The sequence below is a fragment of the Apiotrichum porosum genome, assembly GCF_003942205.1.
Source record: "Apiotrichum porosum strain DSM 27194 chromosome Unknown scaffold_9, whole genome shotgun sequence".
Lineage (NCBI taxonomy): Eukaryota > Fungi > Basidiomycota > Tremellomycetes > Trichosporonales > Trichosporonaceae > Apiotrichum > Apiotrichum porosum.
Genome location: NW_021167116.1, coordinates 677957 through 705784, shown reverse-complemented (window position 1 = coordinate 705784; position 27828 = coordinate 677957). Strand labels below are relative to the sequence as shown.

The following is a 27828-nucleotide window of genomic DNA, read 5'->3' as shown; positions in this document are numbered from 1 at the left end:
TAACGCACATTGTCATTGTGCTACGACTTCATAATCCATTGGCCCTGCAGAAAGACAGATACTATTTTGAGAAGAAAAGACTGTAGATATCGAGAGAAACTGGAAAGCTGGAAACTCGCAAAACGACCATATTACAAATCGTCGTGGTGCCGGCCTGACGAAGGGAGGAAGGCCCAGACGGTGCCCATGCACATGAGGATGGTGGAGACCACAAGGATGGTGAGGTGCATGTACCGCTGGAACCGGTGACCAGGCGAGTTGACGTCGCCGTCCTTGATGAGGATGGGCGCGAGGCGGAGGTAGAACGTGATGGGCAGGATGATACAGATGAGGAAGGCCGAGAAACTGCCGAGGAACGCCATGACCTTTTCAAAGCCAGGCAGGAGGATGGCGGCGGCTGTGCACGCCGCGGTGATGACTGTGCGGCTGACGACACGCAACAGGCCCTTGCTGCCCTCTTTGGCGGTGTCGTGGGCGTTGAGAGGGACGGCGGTGGATATGGGCGCCTTGGGGAGGTCGTCGCCGAACACGTCGTCGTCAGTGGGCACATAGTCGGACGTGCCGACACCAGAGAGAGTCTGGCTGATGGCAGAGCCGATGGCGGCGGAGAACGACGCCTGGCGTGGGCGGGTTGGTGGCGGCGCGAGCACCTCGGGGGCCGGAGCGAGGTTGAGGAGTCCCTCGACTGCAATGTGGAGCGGACGCGCGCAGAGGCCAAACTTGGTCAGAGGCGTGACGACAATCATCCACACCGCGAAGTAGTTGAGGAACCTGGGGTAGCCGTACATGGGCTCCATGAGGTCACGTGTGATCTCGTCGGACACTGTGTCGCCAATCATGAGGTACCCGGCTCCGCCAGCAAGGAAGGACACGGTGGCAGCGACGCACTAATGTCAGTTACGTGTGGGAGTTGGGGTGAACTCACGAATGCAATGTTGAACACCCTGTCGAGGCTGCCTTGGTGCTTCATGTCACGGGCGAGGTTGGGCATGACACCGTGGCCGCCGAAGCCGGCCAACACGAGACCGATGCCACCGCACCAGTTCATCGAGGTCATCTCTGGGCCCAACCGCGTCGGCATCGGGTCCTTGATCGACCCCGGAGCTTTGGTCTTCCAGAAGCCGTCAAAGAGAATGATTGCGACGAGGATGAACGTAGCGAGCGACGAAAGAACTGATGGGATCGACAGGAGCTTGAGAGGCAGAAAAGTTGTGGGGAGGATCAGGAAGAAGCCGATCATCTTCCAAGTGTCTGCCGAGTGTTCAGGAAGGGCGACGCTAAGTGAGTCGCCAAAGAGCACGATCATTGCGACACTGACGGTCAGCAGAGTGGCGCACCTAGATCGACCAATAACTTACCTGAAGGCAAAGAGCTCGATGCAAAACCTGTGGCGAGGTGTCAGGACAGAATCTCAATTATTCGTAGCACACTCACAGAACATTGACTGTTGCGCCGATCCACCTGCCAAACGCCTTGCGTCCAATGTCGGTGTAGCCGTGGAGCGTGGGGTCCGCAAAGATGAGGCGCGCGAGGAGCTTGGCACTGCAAGGTGTCAGCATGAACTTGTGAAGCGGGGGACGAAGGGGGGGAACGTACGTGTGGCAAGTCAGCCAGCTGAACCCGACGACCATGATGGTGCCGCAGATCCAGCCAGCGTACGAGAATGCCAGCGGCATGGACAAGAGGCCGACACCGACGAGCACGGCGATAGCATTGAAGAGCTATAATGTCAGTTTTGGTCCGTGCAGAATCTGCATCAACTTACCGTCTGGCCATCGCCACTCTGACCCGACGGCGATGCGGCCCGGACACGCGCGTGAGACACACGGCGACCGACAGTACGGTTAGGCGACACGTCGGGCGTAAGGTGCTCTGTGCCCCAATTGCGCTGCTTGCCCATAGACGTGGGGCGACCAGTTCGCAGAAGAGGGGTACGTTCCGTGGCCGCGGCACCAGTGCGCTCGCCGTCTGACGAGACCTTGCGCTGGTGGCCGTGGCCCACACCGAGGTTACGCTGCTGCTGCGCGGCCCACGAACGGCTGAGGCCCGCAGCACCTTCGACGTCGGGCAGTCGGCGGTTCATGGGCCGGGGCGTCTGCGATCCAGTCGAGCTAGCGGACGTGCTGAGGGGAGGCAGGGTGCCGGCGGTGGGTGTGGTGCTGAAAAAGGACATGATCATGCCGCGCTTCGAGGGCAAAGGGATAGCCGTCGGGGCAGGAGTAGTGAGGGGCGTACGTGACGTCGAGCCCGACGAGCCCGAGCCGCCTGGGCTAACCTCACCGTCTGCCTCAGTGACGGTTGAGAGGCTGTGGGTAACTCGACGTTCAAACACGCCAGAGTCGTCTGGGAAGAAGCCCGAGGCGTCGGCTTGGCTCTCGTCGACAGTGTCGTCGCCAGATTCATTGCACGTGTCACACGTATCCGAACCATGCTCACCGTCCCACTCGGCTGGCTGTCGCCCTCCTCGGCATCGTCGTCTTCGCCCCGTGGACCCCATTGGTAGTCGACGAAGGATGGGGCAGATGGTAGTCCGGCAAAGAAGCGTTGCTGGGATCGCGAGTCTGTGGACAAGGTATCAGCAGGCATTCTCTTTCCTGGTGTCTGAGAGAAGAGAAGTGGGCAGGCCAGGCTGCTATGTCGTGTCACTCACAGCTGAAGACGAGCTCTAGGGAGCTGCGCACGACACCATCGTTGCGGGCGGCGAGGGCGGGGCGGCGCAGGCGCCGGGGCTGATGGGCCCGAGGAGGGGATGGGCACGCTAGGGCGTGCCATTCGTGGTCCGGTCCGGGTGCGAGAGAGGGAGGGTGGGGGGATGTGGGGGGATGGGTGCGAGATAGATGGAGATGGGCAAGTGGACGAATGAAAAGGAGAAAAGGAGTACGATGTTGATGTTGGGCGGGTGGGCGAGAGAGCGAGCAAGCGGTCCAGGCCGCCAGTCGGTGGTGCCTGTTGCACCGTCGTCTCGTTTCGTCGATTTTTCCCGCGTCTGGGCAGTGAACGAAATGGCCCCCCTCCAACCAACAGGCAACCAGCCCGTCCTCTGCAGCTCTTTGCTCGTCTCTCGGGTCGGGACAAAAACAATGTCTGCAAACGGGCCCACCACGCGCGGCCGGCACATACCGCCGCCAAGGCCAACAGCGTTCCAGCGTGCCGGCGCAGTCGCTCCGTACGCTCCGACCCCCACCCAACGGCGTCTGGCCACGACGGCCGAGCTGGCACCGCGGCAGCAGTGAGGCGCCCCGCTCAGGCCGTCGATCCCTCTCCACAATGAGAAAAAACCTGAGAATCACGTGAACATTCCTGTGACTACGAAGACATCTCTGCAGTCGTTTGGGTTCCATCTATAGGAGGAAGCGTTGAGACAGGACAGGCGTCGCTCCAGATGAGGGCCGTTGAGGAGAACTCTAAATGAACTAATGATACATGCCATGCAGCTATGAAATGAGATATGATTGTCCGAACGAGACCACCGCCTCTAATACACGTTTAAACCCCACTCGCTCTTTTGACTTTTGTGGTCTTCGTTTCCAGTGCTCTTACTCGTGACCTGCACTTGAGGCATCCGACCTCCTTCTCTCCAACCTCAGCTGTTCCATGCCGTACCCGTGCCCCATGTAAGCGCCCGTGGAGCTCTCAGCTGGACCCCGAAGGTCGGGCAATGACACCCCCTTCCATGCCGCACTCATATCCCCACTTGGCTGTCGTTTCGGGTAACGCTTGCGCTGCCGCCGCGCGTGAGTCTGCCCCCTTGGTCACCTGCGTCAGAGGAGTATTCGGTGCCATGCTCCAGCGCCCACGCCGGGTCGTACATGGGTGGAACAGTGTTATAGGGCACAAGCGCACCGGCATCGATCTCCTGTTCACCAAAGTATGCTTGTTGGGGCACGGCAAGCTCTGTGGCGGGCAGTGTCGTGGGTGACACTCCCGGAGATGTGGCACCTGGTCGCCCGGGGAGGGAGACCCACGACCCAGACCTTGGCGACTCGATGTTTGGGGAGCGAAGGAGAGCCAGCTTTACGTCGTCCACGAGGGGAGGGATGTAGCCCGGGTCTATCGCGCCAGATAATGAGCCTTTTGGAGACGTGCTGCCCTTTGTCGGTGAATTGTTAGCAATAAATGACGTCCGTGGTGAGCCCTTCTCGGAAGGTGTGGTAGAGACTGCCTGGCCTTGGCCTGGCCCCCACATGGCGTGATCGTCACTTTGCTGGCTGACCCATTGGCACCGTAGTAGATCAGCTCCTGACTCTCCACGCTGCCCGACCGTACACGTTCCAGGTGGGCTGGTGGGAAGGGAGCGGTGGCGGTATAGGGGCTCAGTCTGGTCGACGGAGACACCTGGGCGCCGGTGCTTGCGTTGGAAGGGCGGTGGTACGAGGTGGCTATCGAGGGGACAGATGGCCGCTGTGCGGTTAGAGCGGCAACTCCCTCACTGTGTCTGTCAGCATGGTGATGTGGTGTCTCACACCAGTAACTATAGGGGTACTCACGGGAGCGAGCTCTGAAGCTGGCCATCGGTGTAGCCTTGCCACATCAATTGCTGGGGATAGGCATACTCGAACATTTCTAATTGTCAACTGGGAATTCCCCTCACCATGACAGCTCACCGATGGCCTCCTTCTTGTCCTCAATGTAGGACGCGCTATTGGCTCGCTGGGATGCAGCCAGTCTCTGTCGTCGAAGAAGCCACAGTACGAGACCGGTAAGCACGAGTGCGCCCACAATTCCGCCAATTGTCGCACCAACAATGATGCCGACCTTGCGATGGTGGCTCTTAATTGTTGGAGTCAGGACTTCATCGCTTTCCGTTAGCTTAGAAAAGTCCGCCGCTGGAGCTCACTATAGTCCAGAGAAGAATGTCACACTCGAGACACCGGCCTTGCCGCCGTTTTGAGTGTAAATCGAGATGTTGTAAAGCGTTGCCGGATGCAGTGGCATAAACGTCATCATGACACCCGGCGCGTACCACTTGGAGTACGGGTTGATGTACTGTGGGCTCTGGCCAAGACTTGGAACTGGGGACCATTCAATGGCCCATTCGTCGTAGTCGGGGCCCATGGTGCCGTTCAAGATCACAAACGAAGTGTTGGCGGGAACGGGGATGGTGACAAGGGCCTGGCCGGAAGTGGAGCGGTTGCCGTCCCCTACCGCCTGAACATAGTCGATGACAGGTTGGCTGCCTGAGAGAGGGAAAGTCAAGAAACTGCCTGACACCTGGGGGGAGGAACACACCTGCGCCGCCGAGCTGGGTCGTCACGTCCCACTGGCCCTGCCAGAGGAAATCCGGGTTGAGCTGACCGTCTTGCACAAAGTACGAGGTGGAGCGGTTCACATCCTCGAAAGAGGGTCTGGTGGTCAGCATGCGCGCCTACCAACCTCACTCACGCCTCGGTGAGCATTCCTGTCGTCATCCACAACTGGCCAATGGTGAGATTGCCGCCACCGACATAGTCGGTGCGGACATTGTAGCTGACAGTGTGGTAAGTCCAGCTAAGGTCATTGACCCAGCCGAACTGGGGGCGAACGAGGCCTTGAGTTTGCAGTTGGTACTGCGAGTTGTCGAGGTCAATTGAAATGTCATTGTCCGACGAGCTGGCGTTCCACGGATCCCAGAGGCCCGTCATCCACCATCCAGTCCCGGGGAAGCCAAATGTCATGCTGGGGAGGTGGTCTGGCGCATAGTACTGGCTACTAGAAACATGCGATGGGTAGCCAGAACCAATCATGCCAGGCTCGCTCATAGTGGCATTCGTGTACTCGACTTGCCAAGGTATGTAACCGGCATTGGTGTTGCGTGCAGCAGACTCGGGGACGCCCCAATTGAAGATACCTGACATTGTGTCGGTCGAGATGTTGAACTTGAGGTTTGGGGAGAATGTCTGTGCTGCACTCCGAGGGACCACGGCCCCAAGGAAAAGGGCAGCCATAACAATGGCCAAAGGGTTGGTGCCCATTATCGAAGGTCTGTGTGACGGTCGTGTGCGGTCAAAGCAGGCTCGGGAAGGGTGCGACAAGAACTCGTCCCTTCCATTCCCCAGTGTTATGTATGAAGTGAGCAAGCAGGAATTGCCTACCCCGTCCTCTCTTCTCAACACAACGGCATGAGTCAATGGGGGCGGCGATCTCACCGGGCAAAGCAACCGCAAAGGTGGGGCTCTGCAGTCATCGACATGCCGTGCCTCTGACGCATCGACACACCCTGTGTCGGCTGGATGCCGTGGGCTGTCCGAACAGCGTTTATGACGGTAGGATTGAGCTAGACTTTTCGGTTCAAGTGTCCCAGTCCACCCGCCTCTGCTCTGCTTCCCAAACTGTGGTTGTCGGGCTCAACTTTACAGTTCTGATCCGCAGTATGCCTGTGGCCTCTCTGACCTAATGTCTCTCCGGATTTGACGGGGTGCGGACCGACGCACCACGCTCGCATTGATCACAAGACTACAATCAAGGAATCCGGTGAGGTAAATCGGCGGGCATATAGCAGACCCTTACCAATGCAAGTCTTTCTGTGGACTGGTGATGCTTGCCCGTCACGAACCAGTGGATCCGTGAAATCCGGAGGCTGTGAAGGATCGACGTGAATGATGCCCGCCTCCTGGATGTCCGCAGATCTCGTCACCGTGTCCCGGCAAACAAACCGACTGGCCGACTGAGCGCACCTAACCCTTCCCGTCCAGATCTGAGGCTTACCAGCTGTGTACAGTAACATGTACGGTGCTGAAAGCTTTGGCTTGCTCCGTGGAATCCGGAAACCACCACACCGGGAAGCCAAGGCGTATACCAATGGTTCCCATTCCCAACAACTTGGCTTGCCGAGGTTCTAGAGAACCGACGGCGGGGACATGTCCACCACGGTATTGATCTGAGGCAGAAACGCAGAAGAATCTAGCGCCAGGCTGTTCGGGCCCGCTATCCGTGGAATCCTTGTCGGTCCGGATTCCACGGGGACCCGATGCGGTGACGATCATTTGGCACACAGCATGGCTATCAGGCTGTCGGAAGGCTGTTGTAGTGGACGCTCCGACTCGCCGTCCACTACTGGAACAGGAAAGGTCACCGGTCTGTTCCAGAGTTTTCTTGCCAAGAGCTCTGCCAGCCCGTGAAAGGCGGGGGACAAGAGCTGGGGCAACGTCAGACTGAACCCAGCAAATTAGTGTAGTAACTGATCATCGTCGACGAATACCGACGAGGAGCGAGAGGGGACATATCGGTGCTGTTGCTATTTCCACCACTCCCACAGAACCACCACACACGCAAGCCGCAGCGATAACGGTATTGCGCAACGAGGTCTCGGCATAGGTCAAACATAGTTGGGGGACTTGCTCAAGTATCGTATGTCTGGCTGTGGAGTAGAATATGGAGAGCAGACAGTCAAACTTCGGTTGAGACACTGGCCGGCCCACTGGCTCACTGGCTACAGCTGATCTAACAGCAGACCGCCTGGCAAGCTGGCAATCTCCAATCTTCCGGAATGTGACGAATTCTGACTGCTGATAATACACAGTGGCGCCCACCCCTCTGAATGTCACGGGGCAATCGAGATCTCGCAAGCCTGGCCAAAAGGCCATCCAGATCCCGAGCGTTTGGGTGCGTTGGTTGAGGCGAATGCGCTTGCACACCGACCTGTGCTGTTGGGATGAACCAAGGACAGTGCGACCCGTAATCACCGACAGTTTCCCCGGACCCAATGGCATGAGCCTTGCCGTTCGCGGTCAGGTGGTATAGATATGTACCAAGCGTTGCCAACAGGAGCGGCGATGTCGTACTATGGATTGTCCGTGCTGATTGGAGAGGTCAGATCCCACTTTCGGACGCAAATGCCTGCTCAGACTGCCGGAGAGAGCATTAGTTTGGTGGTGTCGGTGCGTGGCGCCGCACATCCCAGTCAGTTCCGTCCTGATCATTGCCTAACCGGCACATAACGTCCATCTAGTGTTCCCCCAGCGCATCCTATGCGTCTGCTCTGCCTGCTTGCAGATAATACGGGCTGGACCGCCAATGGGTTTGAGCTCTTTCTTACTTCATGCGGGTGCCATCTGCCTTTGACACGGTGTTTCCGTGGGACTGACGGATGAGCGCACATATTCATCGCCGCACCGCCGATCCCGTCTAAACTCGCTGGATAGATGCATCGTCCTTGAATGACCACCAACAGCTCTTGCATGCGTATTCAGCCATATACGCTCCCAGGATCCACCCAAGTGAGGAAGTGGGCCAACGTGATCACGTGACCGACTGGTAGGCCCAACGTCAAATAACAAGCCATCTGCGTCTGGTTGTTATCTTGTTGCCGTCCACTCCCCCATGAATCTCATCCAACAATCGGCCGTCAACTGCACAGCGCCGCAGGGCGCGCGCGCCATTGGCCTGCTCTGCTGTCTCGACGCGGCGGGTATGTGGATGGACGGCGGCTGGTGCGCCTTCCGCGAGAGTGCCTTCGGCCCGTTCGACCCTCAGCGGTCCCACCTCAACACCTGGTCGCAGTGTCTGGCCCGTGCAGCGTGGAACAATGCCACATTGGCAGATCTCCTCGCCGAGTCTGGACAGGGATGTTTTGTAGCTCCCGGGTCGATATCGACAACCAGGGCCATTGTTTACGGGGTCGCTTGTGTCATTGGTGTCTTCATCCTGTTCGGGTTCGTTCTTTGCCTGTCCCCAGGCGGTTGCCTGTCCCCAGGCGGTAAGTGAATTGGGAAGCTGCAGGACTGATACGAAGCACAATCGAAAACCAAAACGAATCCCGAGAGTCAAGCGTCCTCCAAGAAGACCGAGTAGATGTGTATGACGATGTCCGTGATGTACAAGCATCTGGTTCTGGGAATGATGGGTCCCGTACTATGCTTATACCTAACAAGTACGCTTTCAACAAGTTGCATAATTGTCCAGCACTACTGGTGCTTATCTACGAAGAGGATTCCTGCCCATCTAACAGTTCCTTTACGATTGCCATCCCTCGAGGTTGCGGATGAGTCTGTGGTAGAACTGGGTGGTAGAGAGGTGGGCACGGAGCGAGATGCGCTCGTCGACAGTGTGCGGAGCCACAGTCTCCTCCATGTACGCCGGGGTGAAGCGGTAAATGTGCTTTGTGAGAGCCCATGTGCGCGCAGTGTCTGTGTTGGCAAACATGCCGGTGGGAGTGATGACGGTATGGTCGCCAAAGACGGCACGGATGGTGCCTCCAATAAAGGCAAACGCCTCGCTGTCGCTAGGGGTAATGGGTGCGGGCTCCAGACCCGACTTGTGTTCGTTGCCGACAATGGAAAACGTGACGTGGCGGTCGCTCTTGCCGTGCTCATGTCCGAAGAAGTCTGCGGTGAGACCGAGCTTTTCGGTCTGCGGGACAAGGAGGTCGAGGTAGTGCTGGAGGGTCTCGTTGACGGACGAGGTGAACGCAATGCGGTGGTTGACGGTCGCCTCAACGGTCTCGGGCAGGGCGTTGACCTTGACGCCGCCGCGGATGAGGTCGATGGCCGTGGAGGTAGCGAGGAAGCTGTTGACGATGCGGTCGTCGGCAGCCATGTCCTTGGCAAGCTGCGGCCAGTCCTTGGGGTTCCTCAAGCGCTTGGCGAGCTTGGGAGGGAACTCTGGTGCAAACGCAGCCAGACATGACAGGTATGAGAGGTACGGCGCTCCAGCCTCAAGCGAGGGAGGGTAGGGGTTGTCCTCGAGGGTGGTCAGGAGGCGCGACATGAGACCAACTGAGAGTTAGCCACAGGGCACCGGTGTAACTTGTAACTCACTGCCGGTGTGGATGGGCGGCACACTGCTGTGACCGCCGGGGGTGTCTACCTTGACGTTGACACTGACGGAGCCCTTCTCAGCCATACCGAGGGCAGCGATACGGGTACCGTAAACGTCCTGGATACCGCTGAATCCCTCGTCAATGATGAACGCGACGCCGTCCTGGCCATAGCGCTCCTCAATGACAGCAGCAATGGGCCTGGCACCACGACCGCCGCCAATCTGACAAGTCAGCAGTATTCCGCTTGTTGATCTGGCTCACCTCCTCGTCAAAGCCGTACGCGATTAGGACGTCACGCTCGGGCACGTAATCCTCCTCGATAAGACGCTCGATAGCGCCGAGAATACCGACGAGCGAGTTCTTGCAGTCCGACGAGCCACGGCCCCAGATCCACGTTCCCGGAGTGTTTGGGGTCGCATCGTCGGTCACCGCACCTGACCAAGGAGGGTAGGTCCACTGGTCAACGGTGTCCGGGTTGACAGGAACAGTGTCCTCGTGAGCCATGAGCATGATGGGCTTGCCACCTTGCTTGGTTCCGCGCCAGGTAAACAGGTGGCCATGGGTGTTGATCATTTCGTGTTCGAGCGAGGCGTAGACCGTCGGAAACGTAGATCCCATCCAGCGGGCAAACTCGTAGTGGCCATCGAACCGCTCGTTCTCGGGGTCCTGAGGCAGGTCGTCATACGAGACCGTCTGGATCTGGACAGCGGCAGACAGGCGCGCCGCGGCCATCCGTGCGTAGTCCTCGTCTGCGGCCGGGTTCCAGTCAATACCGACAGAGCGGGGTGCGGGCTGGACAGGGCATGCCGACGCAGCGAGGGAGGCAGAATGGGAACCGTGCATGCCCTTGCCATGAGCACCCATCAACCCGAGGCCGTTCATCTTGTCCTTGCAGCCTGCAAAGCCGGTGCCCATCGCCGTGACCAGGAGGAAGAGGATGCCGAGCGGGATGCCGACTTTCCAGCCTCCGATGCGCTTCGGGGCGGCAGCGGGGAGGCCATCCTCGTGGAGGGGTAGCTGCGTGTACTCTTTGCTGGGCATGATGGGTGTTGGGATAAGAGAGCAAGAATGAAAGAACGCAAGATTGATTGCCCACATCTACATCGTCAGCCATCGGCATCTGGCCAGCGGAGATGACCGCCATCCGATTGCGTAGGATCCGTCCGAAGTGGTGCATGCGTGCACCACTGAACACATTACGTAATATGATTTTACTGCCTGTGGAGATTAGTCGCCGATGGACAGCTGATGATGATCCAAGCGATGGGAGTTTACGTGTCTCCTTCTCTCTTTCTCTTGTCTTACTCCACACGCACGTAACCGACGATGAGCACCCAACGCGGCAAGATTGAATATGTCGTCTTTGACATGGACGGACTCCTCAGTGAGCTGCGTGGGGCTGCTGAAAGGCTAACTCTACAGTGTGAGAAACGGATGACTGATTGTGGAACTGACAACAGCGACACCGAGGTACGTCGCGCCCCGTTGCAACCTGACTCCTGCTGACTCGTACAGCGTATCTACACCGATGTGACCAGTGCGTAGCTGGCGGAAAACGCCGTCTGACGTTTAGCTGATCACCGCCATCCTCAGACCAAATTCTTGGACGGTACGGCCTCACGATGACGTGGGAGATCAAGGCCGGACTCATGGGCAAGGGTGAGCTACACACTAGAACCCCCAAAGACCCACGGGGTCTCGGGGATCGTTGCGAGAGACAAGTGCAGTTTCTTGATGGACCCAGCATGGTGCGGGCACGGTGCGCGTGCGCGAGCGGGATAGACCTATGTCTACCCGCCCTCAAGGTTTCTCTTCGCCGCACAACAGATACACGCAAAATAACGCGGCGCACACATGGGAACAGTATTGCTGACATCGTTGAATCTAGTTCAGCGCGAATCATGCGAATACCTCTACTCGCACTTCCCCGGTCTCGAGGACAAGCTCAGCATCGACGACTACCTCGCTGAGCGTGTGGTGATGCAGGACGCGGCGTTCCGAGCGGTGCCGCCCATGCGCGGTGCGGTGGCCCTCGTCCAGGGTCTGGTGCGTGCATCAGCTACTGTCTCCAACCAAGGCCTAGCTGACAAGGCAGCACGCCGCTGGTATCCCCATCGCATTGGCGACCGGATCAACAAAGTTCAACTATGACCTCAAGACTGTGAGTCCAGTTGGGGGCTTCTCATCCGGCCAGTCATGCCCCTTCTCTCTACTGTCCCGCCACACGTCCACCACCTCCCTCCTCGCTGTCTTCTTTTTTCTGACACACACAGGGCCACCTCCCGGAACTCTTTGACAAGTTCCACCCCGACTGCATCATCACGGGCGACTCGCCCCTCATCGCCCCTGGCCGCGGCAAGCCCAAGCCTGACATCTTCCTCGCCGCAGCCCGCTCGTTGGGACAGGACGTCGGCGACGCCGAGAACTGCACCACAGCCCAGAAGGAACAGCGCGCTCGCGGACTGGTGTTTGAGGACGCCAAACTGGGCGTCATGGCCGGTGTCGCCGCGGACATGAATGGTGTGTTTAAACTTCGAACTAATGGCTGACCCGCTTTCAGTCGTGTGGGTGCCCGAAGCGGAGCTGGTCGCGCTCAACCCCGGAGAAAACTACGGTGCCAAGCAGACACTCGAGCACCTCGAGGAATGGAACTCGACCGAGTGGGGTCTCCCTCCTATCCAGTTTTAGTGTGTTTATGTGACGAATGTAGATGTGTCCCATTGTCACGCGGCCGAGGGACAACTGCAATAGGCGAAGCAACAGTGGGCCAAGAGCACGATTGTTACGGGATATGGGAATCTACAACATACGCGGAGCCCATTCTACAACTGGTTGTGGCTCGGGCCGCATCTCTACAATGGCGTTGGGAAGCAAAGCCGCACACATTGACAGGTGAACAGTCTAGCGCAACGTTCTACGATGACTCCCACACATACTCGTGAAGGTTGAACCCGCCCTTCTGGAACGGCTTTCGCTTGAGCTGCTCAGCAATCCGCCAGTGCTATCGGGTTGTCAGCGCAAACACACCTGAGGGAGGAGAGGAAGAGGAAGAGGAGAGACACTAACCGCTGCGCCCTTTGCGTCCCCAGTCCACGATGGCTGCGGGTCGATGCCTTGCTCGGCGACAGTTGCGTAAATGGCGTGCGTACGCCGCACCACCTCCTCGAGATGGGAACGCACTGGACGGCCTTCAGACTCTGCGCGGGAGGTCAGCTTCGATCAAAAATCTCATTTCGCGGCCACGCACTGAGAATGGCAGCGTTGACCTGCTGGGCCAAGGCGATCCTGCGCGCCTGGTCGAGGAAGCCGCGCAGGATACTGTTCTCGGGGTCGGTGTAGGCAAACAGCGCACCGACATCCTTGATCTCCTGGAGGTAGTATGCGCGGTGGTCGGGCGTGAGGCGGGTCGCATCTGTGTGCAGCGCCTGGAGGGCGGACAGAGCCTCTGTCAACTCTTTGGAACCGGTCAGGTTCGAGGAGCCGTTGAGGCTCTCGATCGAGTTGGCAGGGGACGACGGGGCGGAGGGAGCGAGTTGCCGGAACGACTCGATAAACTGCTGTATTTGGAGGTTGAGTCGGACATGGTCTGGGTCCGCGCTGTGCACGAACACGGGGGTCTCGTGGTTGGTAGGAGCTGGCGAGCCCGCCATACCCCGCGCCAAGGGGACGGCGCGCGGGGTAAGGACGTAGGCGGACGATGACGAGGCACCATTCGACGCCGTTGACGCCCCGTTCCCTGCCCCATTACTGGCGACAACTGCCGCCGCCGACGACCCGCCAGGCGAGGACCCGCCGCCATTCCGAACAGCCGGGGCGAGCACGGCAGGGAAGTGTGTCTGCAAGGCATCGACCGCGCGCACTACCGCACCGTTGAGAATGTAGTCTAAGATCGCTACAGGTGGTCAGCTGCGGGTTCCGGACATGACGGCCGTCGTCCACTCGCGTGCATCCAGAATGGGTGGCAAGAGGTCGCGTTGACCACCGTACAACTCACCTCTACGTTGGTCAATAGAGGCCAGTGCTGCGTCATCGAGAAGCGGCCTGCTCCCCGCTTCCCCGTGCGCTTGTGCTGCATCGTCACTTCCCAAGTCGCCAGCGACGTCGGCGTCAACATCAACGTCCATGCGTTCCGGCGAGGGGGACGGGTGAGAGCTGGATGTTCCCGAGCCCGACGACGAGGCGGATGTGGGGCGGGGAGGGCAAGACGCGAGGATCTTGGCGGTGCCGGTGTACGCCGAGTTGAGGACATAGTCTACGACGACGTCGTGCTGCAAGTGTGCGTGAGCGGGGTGGCAAGTGGTGTGTGTGTGTGGAGCTAACCAGGGTCATTGGATGCTGCGGGCGCGTAGGCGCCTTGGAGCTGGGCATAGGCGGGCGGGCGAGCAGTGAAGGGGAGACGGGAAGCGGGGCAGGGGGGGAGAGAAGGGGGATAGAAGAGGGTTGCGAAGGATAGAGAAGAGAGGGAGAGAGTGATGTGGGTAGACGAGAGGGATGTGGAATGTGTGATTGTGCTGGCTGGATGAGGGACCAGACCCAACTGATTGCATCATCTTGTGCCCACCGCAGCACGGAAGTAGAAGGCGGCAGGTTGTCTCCGCCTACAAACATGCGTCTGTGCAACGATGTCTGGTTCTCTTGATACCTTTCAGTCCGTCTCTGTCTCTCTGCCAAGCGCTGCTGCTCAAACTCCGGGTAACATTATGCATCGGGTCTGCTCCACGCCGACGCTCCTCCCACTAGTATGCAAGTAAACCAATAACCAGATCCCAGGCCAGCCACCCCGCCACCTAGAGCTGCCCTGGCACCTCTCGAACACAAACAGGCCACAGCGTGAAAGCGAGACTACAACGTTATGCGTAGACACCGCGTTCTCGCAGCAGCACACTACCACCGTCATCGAAACGGGACAGCGTTTAGGCCATGACGTAGGCGAGGGCACCGGCGGCAGCGACGGCGACGACGCTGGCAGCCTTGTTGCCGGCGCCCGACTTGGCGGCGGTCGACGAAGCAGCAGCAGCCGACGACCCGGTGGCAGAGCCCGCAGCCGATCCCGAGCCGCTGGCCGAGCCAGTGACCGAAGCCGACGTAGCCACGTTGGTGGGGTAAGCCGAGCCGTAGGCCTTGAGCTCGAAGGTGTCCGAGGTCGAGTAGATGTCTGCAAACAGTCAGTTTGGTCCGCCAACCGCAAAGCGTGCGATAACCTACGCGAGGTGTTGAGAGTGTCGGTGATCTGAATGGTGTAGCCGGTGCCGGCCTGCCACTGGGTACTGTCACAGTCAGCACAGAAGGTCCTTGCTCAAGGGGGGCCAGGGCGGTGGCATGTGCCATGAGTGAGTTGGGCCAAGTGCGGGCTCGACCGCGGACATCGCTGGTTTCACATCCACGACAATGACTTACGCAGGGACGGTGAGCGAGTACTGGTACGCGTAGGCTGTGGGGAGGTTAGCAAACGCATATGAGAAAGCTTGTCTGCGGCTGCGGCCTGCGGATGGGAGGAATACGCATAATGGGTTCCCCTCAATCCGCAGAAGGTGGGGTGTGTGTGTATTCTACCCTGGCAAGCGCGGGGACGGGGCAACGCACCAATGGCAAAGATGGCAACACGGTCCGCGAGGAGGCTGGTGTCGTTGTTGGCGAGCATGACGGTGAACTCGGAGGGGTTGGTGCCAGTGCCCTGGGTCCAGGCGAGAGTGTTGACCGAGTTGTCAACCCCTGCAAAAGAAATAGCCATGTCAGCACAACAGAGGCCTAAAAAGCATTGTTCGGTTGTTGACGATGTCTACGCACACCAGAGGGCTGCCGAGGGCTGGGTGATGGTGATCTGCGCGGCCGCGAGAAGCGGGGCAGCGGCGAGAGCGAGGAAGTGGGCGAGCATAGTGGAAGGAGTGTGCTTGGCAGTGGGGGAGAGAGGGGGCGAGCTGATGGAAGAGAGAGAGAGAGAATAATGAGTAGAGAAAGAGATGCGTGGGAGGTGGGCGAAAGGGTGAGCACGCGTGGGGGGGCCCGTTTCAGCCGGGAGGCGGGATCCGCCAGAGTTCAGAGCACCGCCAAGCAGGCCTGCAGCCTGCAGCCAACAAGCCAGGAGGCCAAGAGCTGTCGTATGCATGCCATTGTTGCTCTTTGCGTGCTGGCCTTCCCTGTTCTGGCACGCATGGGCGGGTATGCATGGCGACTTTTGCCTGTGGCTTGTCGCACCGGTGAGCCGCAATGGCCCGTGGCCCGTATTTAGCCTTTGGCCTTTGGCCTCTGTACCTCACTCTGCCCAGCCGACGCGCGCCTCGAAGTCGTCCGACGAGACACTGCCTCCAGGGCAAGACAACCCGTTCAGGTTGGCATGTCGCTCCTTTTGGTTCAGAGGCTCTTAGGCATGCGGTGTCTCTGTACCATCTGTCTATGCTTGTGGGGCCGTGGTGGTGGTACATAAACGAGTTCTATTGATTCTATAAATGTTCCTTGTTGAGTTCGTCTTCTTGTTGTTGACGTTACACAAACAGTGTCCAGTTCTTCTATGCAGCAAGTGTTCAGTCGCGTCCCCTCTTCTCCTGATCTCCTGGCGCGTCTCAGAGCGCCAGCGCCAGCACCCCGCCCGCCGCCCACGACGCCCACGGCACCCAGCTTGGCGCACCCCATCGCCGGCCCGCGACGCTTGTCAGGCTGCTGGCAGTGAGCCCGTCCGTAATGTCCGCCGTCGCCGACGCAGCAGTGTATCCCGCTGGAAGCTGGACAGAGCTCCCGGCCTTCTTAAGCTCGAACAGCTCAGACGTAGCGTATACTGTTGGTGTTTCTGTCAGCGGACTGGGACTGGAAAGGATGGAAAGAAGGCGGCTAGAGTGCCGAGCGTTCCGGGGCACGGTATAACAAGACCACGTCCACGTCGTATCTACAGTATGCAGGCCATTGGTGCTGCGTGTGTTGGGTGACACGGCACGCACGGCACACGGCACGATGTTGGAACATTGAGCGCGGTCGGTGATCCGTAATGTTCAATGTGTGCCGCATGGATGACACGCGTTCACACATTCCACGCAAGCTCTCACCCACCCGTGTTGTTGCCCGTGTCCACAAGCATCAATGTGTATCCTGGCCCCGGTTTCCTGACTGTCAGCTAAGCTTTGACAGTCGCAGGCCGCATCGTCTCTCACGGTAATGTCAAGCTGACGGCCAGGTCGGTTACACCCTTGTAAATGTCGGTGCTCAGCGTGTACGTGTATGCCAGCAGACTCGTGTCGTTGTTTGCCAACCACAAGTTGGTGGGTACGTTCAAAGCCGGTGCCCACCGCACAACCGAGAGTGCATCTGCGACCCCTGCAAAGTGATTGCGTCAGCCGAAACTTGAAACTTCTTTCAGCAAGTCTCGTCTCCCTTTCTGGTCCTTTGTTCGTCGATGGCCCTGTAGCGCTGTTCACTTTTCATTGGCGCTATGCAACTGCGATCCCGCTCCGGGGTCGGTTGTGCAGCCAGGCGACTGGAAACACTCGGGAAATGTTGGTTGCCAGGGGCAACTCACAAGAGGGCCCCGGCAACTTCCAATTTCACTTGTGGCTGTGGAGGGATAATGGCAACAGGGAGCTGCACTCACAGAAGGAGCTTGCTGTGGGATAGTAGATGGTGGCGCCGTTGGCCAACCCGGGCGCTGGAGCGTTCGCCTCTGGCGCAATCTCCGTGGCGGTGACGACGACCACGGTCGTTGTCGTCGTTGTACCTCCACCACCAACAGCTGGTGCGCCGGTGACAGCTGAAGCGTCCGTTGAGGCGGCAGGGGACGCACTGCCCAAGTCCTTGCCGCTCGTTGTCCTCGGCTTGGCGGAGCTCGAGTCCGATGTCGCTAGTGGAACTTGGATGGCGGCGAGGACAGCTCCAGAAACCAATGCCTCGGCTTGCGAGTCCGTGGGCTCGACGCTCAGCGTACTTGTGCCCGGCTGGGATGGCCCGCGGTGCACAGTGGGAGGTGGGGCAGCACGGACAAGCCTACCCACAGAGACAACAGCGGCGACGATGGCGAGGGCGCGCATGGGGACAGGGTGATAATGTGAAGAATGGGTGATGGTGTGCCCGCAAACCCCGGGGAACAGCATCAACGGCCGGCTTGCGAGTGCTCTATATCTGAACCAGTGCCGGTCACTTGAGGTCCACACATGTCTCCCAGGACCGACTCTGGAGCATGGGCACCGGCATCCGAAGGCGGCACGGGGAGGTTTGGTCGCCTTGCTACTCGAAACGCCGGCTTGACTGTGAGGAAGAGGATTCTGAGGGTGGTAGGTTACAGCGGGCCCGTTTCGCCGGCACCCTCGCGTAGGATCACCCTGGACAGTACCCATGTTCGCCTCTCGCATGGTCCGACTGTGTCGCCAGACTTGAGTGGCAGATTCGCCCACCCAGTCCAGAGCGACAGCGCACGCAATGAGAATTCCCACGCCCAAGACGACCCAGAACGCTGAAGTACGAGCCTGCAGTCCCCATTAGATGGGGCAGACAGGTAATGTTGAGAACGGGTTCAGGGCTCTCACCACAGGCCACAGGTTGTTGCCGTTTGCCGCAGCCTCTTGTGGAGACGGTTGCTTTGCAACCATCCACGAGGGCCAGAGGGGAGGGGTGCCTTGCCCTTCGGCAAGTGGCGAAGGGCAAGTGGCTGGGACTTGATACTGTTTTCCGCCAGTCGGGCAGCATTCCGTCCAGCCGCGAGGGGGAGCTTCTGCGTTCTGCAAGTTGATGAAACTCGTACTGTGCTGTACAGCAGTGTATGTGTACGGCGTGTATGTACTACAGTCCTGGGTGCTTCCAGATGGAACCTGCACCATGTCTCGTCAGTACAGATCAGTCGTGAGATCCCTCGTGAATTCGACAGTCCTCCTGCCACACTGCACCACAGACGATATCCATATCAGCAGCCAATCTCAACGATCTAGACCGCCGACACATTCCCCCACATTCATGTAGTACTGAGTCAAAGCAGCACCAGAGGCTTCCGCCCAGTTCTAACTTTGACTAAGTGCTGCAGCAATGTGTACGAGGCGCCCGGTCATCTATACCCCTCGTGACCGAGCGGCAAGGTGCTACGGTCGTTTAGAGCCCATCGGCTTGAGTGCATCTTTAATGTGGATGTTTAGGCCACACGTAGCGCGCACTCTGCGCATCGTTCCGCATGAAATAGCACGGCGACGGAGGGAATGTGAGCCTCCGTTCCGCAGGAAATAGCCACGGTGACGGAGGGAATGTGAGCCTCGGGTTTAAAGCCCCACGACTGCCAGTGCATCATTGAGTGGTAATACCACGCTCGGTACTCAGACCACAGGAAGTAGCCGTGGCTGCACAAGGGAATAGCGCACACGCCCCACAGGAAATAGCCATGAGTGCGGGCGATATAACCTCGGATGATCTAAAGCCCACAGGTGTGGGCACTTCATAGACGTGGGAATTGGCCCACACAATGAGAGGGGGGAGAAGAGGATGTTGGGGTGTCGAGGGAAAAAAAGGTTGGAAGGGGAGGGGATAGTGTCCATAATGGACGATGAAGTGCAGGACGGCATGTGGTGGGTATTCAGTTGTTGAGAAGGACGGACGAAAAGAGGCAGGCGTCAGATATCTGGCCCGTGTAACGAACTATAATTCCGAAATGCCGAACAGGATCAAACACGTGACTAGGATCAAATAGTCACGTGATAGGGACCCAAAGAGTCACGTGAGGATTAAACACGTGACTAGGATCAAATAGTTCAATAGTCACGATAGGGAATCAAACAGTCACGGTATCTCGTGATGTGGGATCAAACCTTTGTTCTGTCACGTGATCGTTGAGGCACGTGATCTACAGTATGGCACGTCTGCTGACGGCGAGGAGAGATGTAACGCTTCCGTGCCGGGGGTCACGTGACGAGACCCCTACACCAAAGTACGGAAGCAATCATCAACTTGGGTGGGAAATGACGGTGTTGATGACGGTCCATCATGCAGGCGTCAGTCTGAACCAAAGCCCACGCCGGACGCAACACACGTTTTGGGAGTACTGAGTCAAAGCAGCACGAAGGCTTCCACCCAGTTCTACTTTGACTAAGTGCTAGCAATGTATACGAGGCGCCCGATCATCTATACCCCCCGTGACCGAGCGGCAGAGGGCTACGGTCGTTCAGAGCCTCTCGGCTTTTGAGTGTATCTTTAATATGGGTGGTTAGGCCACACACAGCGCACACTCTGCGCACGTCTACCTTGGGGGATCACCAAACCACGACCCGCGCCCACGCGAATGGGGAGTCAACCAGCCCAGGACCCGCACCCAAAGTCGGGGGATTGACCAGACCAGTGACCAACCAGACCAGAACCCACACCTGATGGGCGACATACCAGAACCAGGACCCACTCTAAGGGGTCCACAACAACGGGCATATCGCTCGGTTTAAAGCCCCACGGCTGTGGTGCATCATTGAGTGGGTATACCACGCTCGGCACACGCCCCACGGCTAGTAGCCGAGGCTGCGAGAGGCAAATGGCCTGAGATAAAGCCCAAGGTATGAGCACTTCATTGACGCGGGAACTGGCCAGCATCATGAGAGGGGGAGGAAAGGTTGGCGTCGAGAGACGAAGGGTTTGAAAGGGTGGGGGAGGGGGAGGTATGGTAATGAATGATGAAGTGTGCAGTTGGCATGATGAGGGATTGAGTCATTGTGATGGTGAGATGGGAGCGATGGACGATGAGAGTTGGCGTCCCATATATATGGTGTCATCGCACCCCCCCCCCCCCCCCCCCCGGCGCCATTATAACGCCGAAATGCCGATTCGCGCCACGCACGTGACTAGGATCAAAAGATCACGTGACTAAAATCAAAAAGTCACGTGATGTAGGTCAAAAAGTCACGTGATGTGGGATCAATGCCAATGACCTAGACGGTGAGGGAGGAGAGTGATGTGGAGATGGGACAGGGAGACGGTGAGGGAGGAGAGTGATTTGGAGATGGGACAGGGAGACATGCGCGCTCCCTGTCATGCTCTCCTCCTCGCTTCCGTGCCGGGGGTCACGTGACGAGACCCCTACAGCGCGTGTTGGGAGTACTGAGTCAAAGCAACACTAAGGCTTCCACCCAGTTCTACTTTGACTAAGTGCTAGCAATGTATACGAGGCGCCCGGTCATCTATACCCCTCGCGATCGAGCAGCAGAGTATATGGTGTCATCACCATCATCACTCGAAGCACAGCGAGTGGTTTCGCTGAAGAGGGTTGGAGGAAGGAGTTGACAGCGAAAAGAACAAGTGAAAGTTCAGTGGAAGTCGAAGTCGAAGTCGAAGTTGAAGGAGACGGAGCAGGAGGAGATGGGTATGGTCCAAATGACAGGATGTTAGTGATCGGTGCCCAGTTGCAAGTTAGAGACGTCAGCCGCAAGTTTAGAGCCCCTCGGCTTGAGTGCATATTTCATGTGGCGTTTAGGCCACACTCTGCGCACACTCTGCGCACACGCTCTGAGAAACGTGAACCACACTTGGTCCGGGTCAACACACGAGTGGTAAGCAAGCGTGGACGACGGTGGCGGTTGGGATTAAAGCCCCACGGCTGTAGCGCTTGTGCGCAACGCTAAGAGAAGCGTAACCCAAGTAGACGCACCTCAACACACGAGGGGTAAACCAAGTGGGCGGTGGTTAACCCAGATTTTGAATTAAAGCCCCACGGCTGTTAGTTAGTTAGTTAGTTAGTTTGTTTGTCTGGGTTGGGTTGGGGGCGGAAGACGTCAGTGGCAGGTTAGAGGCGTCAGATCGCTGGTGGGAGGAATGGTTATTAGGCGCCTGCGTTCTCTACACTGCGGTTTAGAGCCCCTCGGCTTGAGTGCATTTTCATGTGGCGTTTAGGCCACACTCGGCGCACACTCTGCGCACACGCTCGCGTAATACCAGTACCGGGATCACGTTGGGTGATTTACCGGAACTGGAACGGCTGGCGCTTTCTGGGGGATCACTAGAACTGGCGTCAACCAGAACGAGGTTCTCGCGCGGTTTAAAGCCCCACGGCTGCAGCGTATCGTCGACATGGTGCTTGCGCCACCACGGCTCTGCGCACACGCTTTGGTGGTCTGACCAGAACGTGGACCGGATATGCGGTCGGTTTAAACGCCCCACGGCCTCACCTATCATTGACACAGGCCACACTTTGCATGGACGTGGAAGTGCTCAATGATGGATTGATGGATGGTTATCAATGACGAAGGGAGTGGGTGCGAGGATGATGGGGTTGGGGGGAGGAAAGGAGGTGGAGTTGAGTTCAGAGAGGAAGTGAGGTGACGGATGTTAAAGCGGCCCGTACCAATCAACATATAGCCCGCGGAGCTGCGGATAGCTGCAGATGGCTAGCGAGCTAGATAGCTTGATCAATCACGTGATTTATCAACCAGAAGGTAGGAAGAAGCGACATGTAGATCAAATAGTTACGTGATTAGAAAAATCAGATGTCACGTGATTAGAAAGATCAGGTGTCACGTGATTAGCAAGATCACTTGTCACGTGATTGACACCGTCCTCCTCACTACGTGATCTCCCCGCACACCTGCTCCGTCAGCCATTACCGTATGTCCCGGCACACTCGACGACGGCGAGCCAGGAGAGCAATGCTCACTATTACAGCATGTGATAACTGGTCACTTGAATGCGAAGTTGCGGCACTAGGTAGTCGCCCACATACGTGATTGACCCCCCCCCCCCTTTAAATCACGTGATTTGATCTTGAGGGCCGTCGGGACCAATCATACGGGCCCCAGCGTTTCGGCATTTCGTTTAAACCGGGCGAGTGAGTCAACCTGCAACCGAGCACACTCGCCGCACCTTATTTAATGGATCGCACAATCGGTCCGTTTTCTCATTGTCATCATCCACACCTTATACCCCCCCCACCACACCTCTTGCGACCGCCGTGGGGCCTTTAACTCGTGCGTGGACCTGGTTCTGGTTGACTCACCATCGGTGGTCGACGTCCCACAGCTGGTGATCCGCACCGCGAGGTGCGAGGACCTGGTTCTGGTTGACTCACCATCGGTGGTCGACGTCCCACAGCTGGTGATCCGCACCGCGAGGCATCTTGGTTCTGGTAGATGCCCAAAGCGCGTCCTGGTTCCGCAGGATGTCTCGTGTATGCCCAGAGTGCTGCGCGTAGTGTGTGGTCACAGCGCCACATTAAAGTGCACTCAATCCGGCGGGCTCTAAACGACTGTAGTATCGTTCGACCTATGCCTCATGTCACCATGGGGTGTAGGTGCTGTGGGGCCTCCTGTATTGCTAGCACTTAGTCAAAGCAGAACGGGGCGGAAGCCTTAGTGTTGCTTTGACTAGGTGCCATCAAGCCGTGATGGATGTGGAAGCTATGCCTGGTGTGGCCGGGTATTAGCTTGATTGACTTGCCTTCTCGACGTCTGCTCGCAGGCCGAAATCTATTACGATCTACTGTACTACTGTAGTACCGTGGTACCGTGGTACGCGGAAATCGATTTTCTTACCGTGGTGCCCTGGCCTGTTGTATTCCCGTTTGGGGCTGGCCGGGCTGGACTCGGTATTCGGGGTAGGTGCTTCTCTTCTCCTATATCCTATGCGCGAAAATGAAATGGTCACGTGATGATTTAGGTCTACCCTCGCGACCGAGCGGCAGGGTGAATGTCAGACTTTGAAAATCCCGGGTTTGTGACCAAGCAGCAGGGTGCCACTGTGTGCTTCCACTTCGGACCGTACTCGCGGGCTTTAGATTCCCATGACTGGGACGCTCCGAAGTTCGGTGGTTGGGGGACAGTGACGTAGAAGAGGGATGAGGAAGGAGGAAGGCATGAGGGACGTACAGGTGGTCGGTCTGCGTCGGAAAGGCCACGGGTGGAGAATGATGTCACGGAAGAATTTCGGGACCAGATGTGGTTTACAACCTTTGCACAGGCCATGGCCGTGGCCCATCTCTGTTCCGTCATTCCTCCTACATATCTCCCAAACACGATGACCACCCAGTTCGACAGGAGACGTATCCCCGCACCAGAGGAGTCCCGCCCACCAGTATACGCTACTGCCGAGTCGGAGGCAGGGCCCTCAAAGCGCGACAGGCCTGCGGACGCCCTTCGTCCCATCTGTACGTCCATCTTTTGGGCTATGGCCCCGGAGGTGATGGAACGTATCGCTGACCTTTGGACAGTCCTCAAGACCGGCCTTGTGACTCAGGCGAACGGCAGTGCCTACATTGAAGCTGCTGGTGTGAAGATTGCGTGTTCATGGTAAGTGTTGGTCAACCTCGAATGCCCAAGGCAGCCCCACAGGCTGGACAACGCAGGAACAACGTGTCTGACTCTGCTATTAGCTTTGGTCCCCGTCCGAGGCCTCCACCTTACACCCCTCATGGAACGCTCAACCTCGAGGTCAAGTTTGCCCCCTTTGCCAGCCGTGCCCGCCGTGCTCCCTTGCGCGTGAGTAGACATATTTGCCAACGTCCCATCTGACATGGTAGGACACCGAGCCCGTCAACCACACCGCGCTCCTCACCCAGCTCCTCCTCCCAGCCCTTCGCCTGCATCTCCTCCCCAAGCTCAGCGTGGACGTACACATCCTAGTCCTTGAGGCTGACAGCGATGCCGCTGTCCTCTCGGCCGGTCTGACTGCCGCGTGCGCGGCCGTCACTGATGCCGGTATCCCCATAAATGGCCTGGCGGTCGGAAGTGTTGTGGTAAGTCACCTAGACGCTCTGCGTTTGGCCTTAGGCTGACGATTTACACAGTCGACAGACGGACAGACCCTCCTCCTCGATCCCACTGGTGACGAGACTTCCACGGCCCAGTGCACAGTCACCCTTGGGGCCATGCCCGCTCTCGGCAAGGTGACTAGCCTGCATCTCGTTGGCGAGGTGGACTTGGACCAGGCCTGCGAGGTGAGTGGGACCGGGTATATGGCGTTCCACGCACTCCGCCAGCTCCTTCAGGCTCCTATTAAACTGCTGTCAGCAGAAGAACGTCCCAAGCTGACACATTGCAGATGATTGAGCTCACCCTCACGGGTGCCAAGGCCACACACAATGTTGCGGCCCAGTCCATTCTTGACGGAGCTAGCTAGACATATGACACCTTTTTTATACATGAAACAGCACTGCAGCCACTCAGGCAAAGGACAAGATCAACTTGACGGAACGACGAGAGGTCGTGCCAGCACCAGGAGTGCGCTTGTTGGCCAATTACTCAATTCTTGCCCGGACATCTCGAAAACTGGCATGCCCGTTCATTGTCCCCTCTACCATCGATACGTATTATATGCACTTGCATGCATGCTTCCCATCCTACTGTTATGGTGGTGTTGTGACCTGAGGGTTCAGAGTCCTAAGTGGGGGGACGATAGTAATGAACCAACGGAAGCAAATGTCACTGACGCGAACACTGTCGTCAGCGCGACTGAATGACAGACCAAACGACAACGTCTACAACCATCCACATCGTTCAACAACAACCATCGCCTTTAACAGCAATACCCTGTCTATCCCACGCATAGACTAGCAACTCTATTGCTTGTCTGGTATCCCTCTTTTCTCTCCGGCTTCTCGAACTCCCCTCCCTTTCTTCGACAACGAAACCCGCATCCCACTTCCTTCAACATGAACATGCCCACAGGCTCACGCGCTATGGATTCGCTCCTCGGTGGCGCGCAGGGCCGCGGCGAGGAGGTTGTTCTGCCCGACAAGTGAGCTTGCCTATTGACTAGGAATGGTATGCTAACAAGGCAGCGGTGAGACTGTCCATATTTCGTCCCTCGCGCTCCTCAAGATGCTCAAGCACGGCCGTGCCGGTGTGCCCATGGAGGTGATGGGCCTGATGCTGGGCGAGTTTGTCGACGACTACACTGTGAGTGGTGTTAGATATCTTGTAGCAGCCCGGATGTGCTAACCAATCCAGATCTCGTGTGTCGATGTCTTTGCGATGCCGCAGTCGGGTACGACCGTGACTGTCGAGTCCGTCGACCACGTCTTCCAGACCAAGATGCTGGACATGCTCAAGCAGACTGGTCGCCCCGAGATGGTTGTCGGCTGGTACCACTCGCACCCCGGCTTTGGATGCTGGCTGTCGTCTGTCGACGTCAACACCCAGCAGTCGTTTGAGGCTCTGCACCCTCGCGCCGTTGCCGTCGTCATCGACCCTATCCAGTCGGTGCGCGGCAAGGTCGTGATTGATGCCTTCCGCTCCATCAACCCGCAGTCCTTGATGACTGGCCAGGAGAGCCGACAGACCACTTCGAACATTGGCCACCTCAACAAGCCCTCGATTCAGGCGCTGATCCACGGCCTGAACAGGCACTATTACTCGCTCGCAATCGAATACCGCAAGACCGAGGCCGAGCAAGGTATGCTGCTCAACCTGCACAAGCGCGGTTGGACCGAGGGCCTCAAGCTCAAGGACCACGAGGAGCGCGAAAAGGAAAACGAAAAGACTGTCGCCAACATGCTCAAGCTCGCCACCAGCTACACAAAGAGCGTCCAGGAGGAGGCTACTTTGACTCCGGAGCAGCTCAAGACCCGTCACGTCGGAAAGCTCGACCCCAAGCGCCATCTCGAGGAGGCTGTTGAGCAGAGCCTCGGCGACCAGGTTACCCAGAGCTTGGCGATGGGTGTGCTGGCCGAGCTCTAAGCTCTGTGAAGCGTAGCAGCGACGTGAACATATGGGATAGAGCGCAGCAGATCATGCATTGTATAACAAGCCTGCCAGAAAGGATGGATACACAGAACCAGTTTCGCCAAATACAACATGTGCATCAGTCTATACAAGAAACAAAGAGGGATGTTTAACTGCGGCAGTGTGAGAGGGAGATACCGCAGAACTGGGCAATGAGGAGGTAGACGATGAGCTGGGCGATGGGTCAGCCATTATCAAGAAGCCCAGCACCCACGAAGCAAACAAAACCGGTGAGGATGGTGATGCGTGTGTTCTTCCACCACTGCTGGCGGCGAACGGCGCGCGCACCGCGACGGAACGCGTACGCCTGGCCCGCCAGAGTGTCCGTCTTGTCGACCAGGAGATCCAGACGCTCGCCGCGCTGCAGGATCGAGTCAATGTTCTGGACCATAATGTCCTTGCTGAAGCGTGTCAGCTGGGCTGTGAAGGCATACAATAACTGGGCCAAAAAGCAGGAGCCATTGAACTGCCCAGTCTTGACCACTACCGCCACTCACACGTTGTTCAGGTCGGTCTGTGCTTGCTTCAGGGGGTCGGCAGGCGGCGCGGTCTGGTACTGGTGCATGAGGCGAGACAGCTCGGCATCAAACTCGTCCAGGTCATGGTCTCCCGCAGCGACAATCGTGTCGGCAGGGTAGGTGGCTGTAAAGCGCCGCTCAACCTCTGCCAGAAAACTGAATGGCATGCGGCGACCGACAGAGTCGTCGGCCATGACGAGGTAGATGACACCGTCGGACGAGACGTAGTGAATCAGACGGTCTTGCCAAACATCTGAGGAGAAGGATGGTCAATACGAGAGTTCAACATGTGCAAAACAAAGCTCACAGGTGAGCTTGGAGTTGTTGGGAGGGATCTTTGACAGGATGGTAATCTTGGCCGCTGCCAGCTGTCAGCAAGTGTCACGAGGGACGCGTTGGGCCTGTGGTGGGTTACGTACCGGGCTTAAGGAGCGTGTCCCCAACCGAGTTCTCTGCAAGGACTGTGGACCCGCGTGCTACGAGGGCGTGGAGGAGGGACATGATGAGACGACGCGTAGGAGAGAGAGGTGGAGAATGCAAGAGATATAGCCCGACAGGGCGCCAACATCTCTCGGCTGTGTCGTCGCCGTCATTGCCTCTCTGGTCATGAACACGCGGGTGGTGGCGGGTATTTGATCCCGCTTAAATTTATTACGTAATCATTTGCTTTTACCTTGCAAACAGGCGCGACTGACTTCTTGCGTCTGTTCTCCTCGTTTCGTCCATCAACAACATCCGGCCCTACAGCGCACTCTGCGCTGCTAAGGCGCGCTCCCTTACCCTCCCATATTCTTGACATCGTGATTCGCGTCACCATTCCTACCTCATACTCCCTCCCGCTCACCTTGCACTCGCGCCCCTCGCCGCCCCGATTCCTCCCTTCCCCGGTGCACCGTGCCTCCTCCTACTCGACGAGCGACGA

At 57.9% G+C, this 27828-nt stretch overlaps 9 protein-coding genes across 9 annotated transcripts; 3 read left to right on the top strand and 6 right to left on the bottom strand.

Annotated features, from left to right (window-relative positions):
• Positions 1–131: 131 nt before the first annotated feature.
• On the bottom strand, positions 132–5951 carry EHS24_009503 (uncharacterized protein; the record flags this gene model as incomplete). Its single annotated transcript, XM_028624784.1, has 14 exons — positions 132–887; positions 926–1313; positions 1359–1385; positions 1435–1542; positions 1597–1721; positions 1766–2374; positions 2437–2561; positions 3757–4090; positions 4201–4429; positions 4488–4563; positions 4605–4798; positions 4838–5177; positions 5230–5345; positions 5383–5951. 14 exons carry the CDS (start codon positions 5949–5951, stop codon positions 132–134), a joined length of 3996 nt encoding a protein of 1331 aa, XP_028474952.1.
• A 2980-nt stretch (positions 5952–8931) lies between these two features.
• EHS24_009502 (uncharacterized protein) lies at positions 8932–10777 on the bottom strand (the record flags this gene model as incomplete). Its single annotated transcript, XM_028624783.1, has 3 exons — positions 8932–9692; positions 9735–9957; positions 9998–10777. The coding sequence occupies 3 exons, from the start codon at positions 10775–10777 to the stop codon at positions 8932–8934; spliced, it is 1764 nt and encodes a 587-aa protein (XP_028474951.1).
• Positions 10778–11062: 285 nt separating this feature from the next.
• Positions 11063–12424, top strand: EHS24_009501 (uncharacterized protein; the record flags this gene model as incomplete). The annotated part of the gene is made up of 7 exons (XM_028624782.1): positions 11063–11206; positions 11252–11273; positions 11330–11395; positions 11625–11782; positions 11832–11897; positions 12010–12256; positions 12297–12424. 7 exons carry the CDS (start codon positions 11063–11065, stop codon positions 12422–12424), a joined length of 831 nt encoding a protein of 276 aa, XP_028474950.1.
• A 226-nt stretch (positions 12425–12650) lies between these two features.
• Positions 12651–14104, bottom strand: EHS24_009500 (uncharacterized protein; the record flags this gene model as incomplete). The annotated part of the gene is made up of 5 exons (XM_028624781.1): positions 12651–12737; positions 12803–12933; positions 12984–13628; positions 13731–14004; positions 14057–14104. 5 exons carry the CDS (start codon positions 14102–14104, stop codon positions 12651–12653), a joined length of 1185 nt encoding a protein of 394 aa, XP_028474949.1.
• Positions 14105–14649: 545 nt separating this feature from the next.
• Positions 14650–15611, bottom strand: EHS24_009499 (uncharacterized protein; the record flags this gene model as incomplete). Its single annotated transcript, XM_028624780.1, has 5 exons — positions 14650–14891; positions 14942–15003; positions 15134–15167; positions 15320–15448; positions 15524–15611. The coding sequence occupies 5 exons, from the start codon at positions 15609–15611 to the stop codon at positions 14650–14652; spliced, it is 555 nt and encodes a 184-aa protein (XP_028474948.1).
• A 685-nt stretch (positions 15612–16296) lies between these two features.
• On the bottom strand, positions 16297–17748 carry EHS24_009498 (uncharacterized protein; the record flags this gene model as incomplete). The annotated part of the gene is made up of 4 exons (XM_028624779.1): positions 16297–16508; positions 16778–16830; positions 16879–17041; positions 17316–17748. The coding sequence occupies 4 exons, from the start codon at positions 17746–17748 to the stop codon at positions 16297–16299; spliced, it is 861 nt and encodes a 286-aa protein (XP_028474947.1).
• A 5935-nt stretch (positions 17749–23683) lies between these two features.
• EHS24_009497 (uncharacterized protein) lies at positions 23684–24784 on the top strand (the record flags this gene model as incomplete). The annotated part of the gene is made up of 6 exons (XM_028624778.1): positions 23684–23813; positions 23877–23955; positions 24012–24144; positions 24186–24401; positions 24453–24602; positions 24707–24784. 6 exons carry the CDS (start codon positions 23684–23686, stop codon positions 24782–24784), a joined length of 786 nt encoding a protein of 261 aa, XP_028474946.1.
• A 532-nt stretch (positions 24785–25316) lies between these two features.
• Positions 25317–26343, top strand: RPN11 (multicatalytic endopeptidase; the record flags this gene model as incomplete). The annotated part of the gene is made up of 3 exons (XM_028624777.1): positions 25317–25402; positions 25446–25563; positions 25615–26343. 3 exons carry the CDS (start codon positions 25317–25319, stop codon positions 26341–26343), a joined length of 933 nt encoding a protein of 310 aa, XP_028474945.1.
• A 154-nt stretch (positions 26344–26497) lies between these two features.
• EHS24_009495 (uncharacterized protein) lies at positions 26498–27407 on the bottom strand (the record flags this gene model as incomplete). Its single annotated transcript, XM_028624776.1, has 5 exons — positions 26498–26560; positions 26603–26789; positions 26886–27159; positions 27214–27267; positions 27326–27407. 5 exons carry the CDS (start codon positions 27405–27407, stop codon positions 26498–26500), a joined length of 660 nt encoding a protein of 219 aa, XP_028474944.1.
• Between the last annotated feature and the right edge of the window lie 421 nt (positions 27408–27828).